Source organism: Triticum dicoccoides, chromosome 5A (assembly GCF_002162155.2).
Source record: "Triticum dicoccoides isolate Atlit2015 ecotype Zavitan chromosome 5A, WEW_v2.0, whole genome shotgun sequence".
Lineage (NCBI taxonomy): Eukaryota > Viridiplantae > Streptophyta > Magnoliopsida > Poales > Poaceae > Triticum > Triticum dicoccoides.
In genome coordinates, this window is record NC_041388.1 from 30757200 (window position 1) to 30762818 (window position 5619).

General features: G+C 44.6%; 1 protein-coding gene across 1 annotated transcript; it reads right to left on the reverse strand.

Annotated features, from left to right (window-relative positions):
• Window positions 1–241: 241 nt before the first annotated feature.
• LOC119298912 (pyruvate dehydrogenase E1 component subunit beta-3, chloroplastic-like) lies at window positions 242–3109 on the reverse strand. The gene is made up of 4 exons (XM_037576217.1): window positions 2928–3109; window positions 2743–2831; window positions 2620–2654; window positions 242–1458 (listed from the first exon to the last, which is right to left on the reverse strand). The coding sequence occupies exons 1-4, from the start codon at window positions 3004–3006 to the stop codon at window positions 486–488; spliced, it is 1176 nt and encodes a 391-aa protein (XP_037432114.1). The 5' UTR covers window positions 3007–3109; the 3' UTR covers window positions 242–485.
• Between the last annotated feature and the right edge of the window lie 2510 nt (window positions 3110–5619).

Genomic DNA, 5619 nt, shown 5'->3' on the forward strand with positions numbered 1-5619 from the left:
TCATCATACATACAGTACATGGTAAATACTCCGTAAGTGCCAAATGGCATCAACACACTGTTAGCTTCTACTCCCTCTGTCCCAGAATATAAGAACGTTTTTGACACTATGTCCCAGAATATAAGAACGTTTTTGACACTATGCTAGTGTTAAAAACGTTCTTATATTTTGGGACGGAGGAAGTATGTGATTCCAGAGTGGAATCAGTAAAACAAATATTACTAGGATGGTACGTAGTAAATAAATGAATAACAGCAGCACACATCCTCCACCGACCAAGCAGAAGGATGATCAAAACCCAGGAGCATCACAGCTTACATAGAATGGGCAGATGGACCAAGAAACAACAGCTAAGGGTACACTTCAGTCTTCCCAGTATGATACAACGTCCACGGGATGGCGAAACACACTAATTACACGACAAAGCAAACTGGACACGCACGCTGCTTCTGAATCCTCGAAACATGTTACTCATGACAGCGTTACTATTGGCAGATCTCCTCCACCGCGGCCACGATCTGCGCGGGCTGCACAACGGTCGCGTCCTCCAGGGTCGCGGCGTACGGGGTCGGCACGTCCTGCGACGACAGGCACACGGGGCGAGCATCCAGCTCGTCCCAGAAGTTGTCGATGATGGCCGACCTCAGGCTAGCGCCGATGCCGCCTGTCCGCATGCACTCCTCCACGATCAGCACGCGGTGGGTCTTCTTGATGGAGTTCCCTATGGTGTGCAGGTCGAACGGCTTCAGCGACCTGATGTCGATCACCTCCGGGTCGTACCCCTTGTTCACCAACGTCTTGACGACCTGCATCACGTGGTACCTCATGCGGGAGTATGTCAGGATGGTCAGCTGCGAGCCTGGACGCACCATCTCGGCCTCCTCCAGGGAGCAGATGTATTCCTCGTCGGGGATCTTCTCCTTCAGGTTGTACAGAAGGACATGCTCGAACAGCACCACAGGGTTATCGCTCCTTATGGCAGCCTTCAGAAGGCCCTTCGCATTGTAAGGGGTAGAGCAAGCGACCATTTGAATGCCCGGGATAGACTGGAAGTAGGACTCAAGGCGCTGCGAGTGCTCCGCACCAAGCTGACGACCAACACCGCCAGGGCCTCGGATCACAATTGGGATTTTGAACTGGCCGCCCGAGGTATAAGGAAGCATACCGCAGTTGTTTGAGATTTGGTTGTAGGCAAGGAGAAGGAAACCCATGTTCATCCCTTCAACAACTGGCCTGAGCCCCTTCATTGCTGCTCCGATTCCCATACCAGTAAAAGAGTTCTCAGCAATAGGGGTATCAAGGACGCGGAGGTCTCCAAACATCTCAGACAAGCCTTTGGATACCTTGTATGAACCTCCATAGTCACCGACATCCTCACCAATCATGCACACGGTTGGATCCAAAGTCATCTCCTCTATCATGGCTTCACGAAGGGCCTCAAACATCAAAACCTCATGACTAAAGAGAACGAAAGGATAATCAGTCAGGCATTTTCCGACAGGCAGAATGATAGGTATGGTATAATAAGTGCAAACTCATCCTTCACTGCTAAATTCAACATGTATATGTCATATCTGCATATAGCTAACAGAACTGCAGCATTCATTCATTTAATTATTCAAGCAGTATAACACTTACCATCTTGTAATGGAACTTACACTAACTATAGTAGATTCACTGCAGATAATGTGGGAAGACTGGGTAGTTTACCCGAGGAAGGTGAGACAGTTATTTAGTCAATTCGAAAGCAGGTAATTTGATGGATTCAGAGTTTATATTACTTGCATCTGCAACATATAGCGTCCAATTTTCCCCCACCAACTGATGGGGCATGTGTATGGATTTAAATGGATAATAATCTGCCTCCTTTTTGCTAGTTACAAGCCAGAACTGACGGCTTCAGAGAAGTTGTTTGCAACAAATTTCTACATCCATCTTCAATTTTAAACCCAAGCAAGTTAAACCTTGTTCTCAACTCACAAATGGATGACAGCAAATTTTTAAGCAGATAACTTCATATTTGCATATTCACGCGTATTACTTACTAACATTAGCTCTTGTGCCTAAGTTTGTACAATTTTTATTATATTAGCTTTGATTCTTCACATACGGCTAGTATGAAGACAAGGTAACCACATGTTGCAAAACCAAGTAAGGTCTAAGTGGTCACAAACAGTGTTTTGAATTTTCAAAACATTGAATATATAAAAACTTCAAACAGTTTGATGAGTCAAAATCAAGTGTAATTGGAACATGGATTCCTTAGGGTCAGATAAGCTGAGTCATAAAACATGATATAAATTCAACTACACACACTGGAAAGGACAGAAGTTTGCAAGGAACAGGCCACCCTCCCTATATAGCAGTCATCGCATTCACATCTATATAAAGCCACAAATCTTCTGTCAATTAAACAAGGCGCAGGCACCTATTACAACTACACAAATCAAGCAACCTATTCATATGAAGGGAGTAATCGATATCTGGTGTAGGGAACATCTAAATTAAGCTGAACTGTTTGTCCAATTAGAACCAGTTCATACGTTTTTCTCTTTCCCAAGACCAATCACACCCTTGCTACTGTGAACAAAAACGACTAGATGATGGCACACAACTCACCCGCCCGTATCGGAGCTCGCAAGCTCACCCTTGGCCTGCAAAGGCACAAAAGCAGACCAATCAATCAGTACGCGCGACGCATCACAGCAAGCAATGGGAGTTAAAATCACAGAGGAAAGTAACTGCAACAACGGCGCGGGCCACCAGCCCGGCCCTCGCCCGCGTCCAGCCCGGCCTCCTCGCCGCGGTGGCCACCCGCACGCTCCTCGGCACTGCGCAAGGTCAACTTCCTCAGTGGCTTCGCATAATCGTAGAGCGCGCGCGAGCAGAGGAGAGATTGAGGTCGAGGGGACTCGGCGCGTGCGTACCTGGTGGGACGGCGGCGGATCTGTGCCTGGAGAGGGCGGCGGCGGCCGCCGTGGCTTGCGGCGACGGGGCGACGGCCATCGGTCTCGCGCTCGTGGTGGTGCGGACGCGGCGAACGTACACGGTGTGGCGCCGATTCAGGCGAGGTGGGTGAGGCGGAGGGCACGAGGCGACGACGCTGGTCGCGGCGGCGTAGGCGGGGGTTTATCGGCCCGGGAATACCGGAGGGGCCACCTGTCCGGCGCGATTCAGGACACGCGGTCTATGGACTTGGTGTATGCAAGGGTGGGAGATGTCCAACTAGTTGACGAGGGCAGATCCTATATGACGCCCGTGTGCGTCCGTTCGTCGCTGCTTCGCTGAAGCGAAGCGAAGCGAGCGAACGAGGCGCACGGGCCGGCCCACTTCGAGCGACACCTGGTTTTGGGAACCTTCTAGTAGGTTCTCTGAACCAGGTTTTTTTTTATTTTGCTAGTTTTTCCCTTTTTTTCTGTTTCTTTTTTTACCTTTTGTTTCCTTTTTCTGTCTCTTTACTTTCATTTTAACCCTTTTCGTCTAACTTTTATACTTTGTTTTCAAGAAAATGGTTCGAATTCCAAATTTTGTGTAGTTAAAAAGTGTTCGGCGTACATTCACAAAAAATTCAACGAATATTCGAAACTTATAAAAATTCAACAAATGTTTGGATTTTCATTCGTGGTCAATAATTATTCACATTTTTTGTAAAAATCACGTTTTAATTTTTTTTTGAGAAAACATTATTCATTTCTTGAAGGAATGATTAAAAGACGAATCTACCTCTGTACATAATACCTATCTTTGAGCGCTGTAATTTAATCAGTCGCTGGTGCAGTGGCGAACAAAGCTGCTATGTCGCGATGGGTCGCGGGTTCAAGTCCAACAAACGATGTATTTTATCGTAGCATTTCTCTTTTAGGTTCGTTCGTGGGAATGGGCCGGCCCGTTTTGCGCTAATCCTTCAACGGAGGCTGCTCGTTTTGATGCACGAGAGCGTCAGCTAGGAACACTCGTTGACGAGCGCTCCTTCGCCAGCAACGAGTGCTCCTTCGCCAGCCTCGCAACAATCACTTGGGGATGAGCTGAGATGCGTTCTCGGCAATTGCCACATGTCGTGCTCTGTGCGCTTCCTCCAAATTTTGGTTTTTATATTTTCTCGCACGCGTTTTTGAATTTTTAAACGTTTTTTCCTGGTTTTGCTTGACATTTTTGTTTTTCACCAGCCTTCCTATGCTTTTTTTTTGCTTTTGCGTGAGGCACGATTTTTACTTTGGCGAGAGGTACAACCATGCCTCTCGGAAATGAAAAAAAAATAAGTTTTTTTCTTTCATGAGAGGTACAAATTTTGCTTCCATGGGAGGTACAGTTTTGCTTTCTTCAGAGGCACGGTTGTGCCTGTCGGATAAAGAAAAAACGTGTTTTTTTGCTTTCGCGAGAGGCACCACCGTACCTCTAAAAAAACGTGTTTTTTTGTTATTTTTTGCTTTCGCAAGAGGCACGGCCCGTGCCTTTTAAAAACAAAAAAACATATTTCTTTTTTTTCGTTCTGCGAGAGGCGCGGTTTTACTTCCGCGAGAGGCACGGGCGTGCCTCTTTCGTAAAGGGAAAAAATGTGCTCTCGGTTTGGTTTTTCCATCCATTTTTTTTGTAAAAAAGTTTGTTAAAATCTATCAACATGGGATTTAGTTTTGAAGATTTCGATGCGAGGAATCCAGAAGAAATGGTTCCAGATTCGGATGCACGGTTTAATAGATAAAACATTTTGGATAAACAGATGTATGAAAAAAATAGAAAACTCACTAGTGATGACAAGTGGCGTGCATGCAGTGCACCCCTTGTCGCAACCTGAGGAGGTGAAAATTATCTTTGAAAAAAGTGATTTCGTGGGAGGTGGGAGCTTCTCGTGCATCCATGGCCTCTTATTTCAGATGAAACTGGTCCAGTCAGGCGGGCTGGCCCAATATTGTTCTCTGATAGCAGCCTAGCGCCTCTGCGAGACTTAGGGCTAGTTCTTTTGGCAATTTTAAAAATAATCTTTTTTTCATGCGCCATCTTTCTTATTTATTGATGTTTCTTGACTAGTTATAGGCTAACTAATATAGAAGTCTCAATAAATTTTGGGAGGAGCTTATTTGTTAAGCTGAACAGGTGGCTTATTTTTTAAGCCATCCAAAAGAACTTGCCCTTAACTCGGTCTCGCCTCAGTGGTGCCACTACTGGGCCGGCCCGGTACCATAGTTGCCACGTGATTTTCTTTATCTATGATTTTCTTTATCAATTTTTCACGGTTTCCCACTTTTCACGTTTTTCTTCATGTTTTCTTCGGATTTTTTCTCCAGCATTCTTCCTTTTTTCGCTTGGTTTCCTTTGTTTTTTTCTTCTATTTTCACAAGTATTCATTGTTTTTTGCTGTTTTTTTCTTTTACTTTAAAACACATGTCTACTTTTTCATACACATTTACATTTTTCGTATACATCATGAATAATTTTTCTACATGTTTAACATTTTAAATACATAAATAACATCTTTCAGATATATGTTTTGATGTCTAATTTTGAATGCAATGTCCTTGAGCATTATTTATATACATTTTAAACATTTTCCAACTATGTTATTAAGAATATTTTTAATTCGTGTTTTTGAAGATTTTTCTCAATGTGTGTTAAAAAAATTCA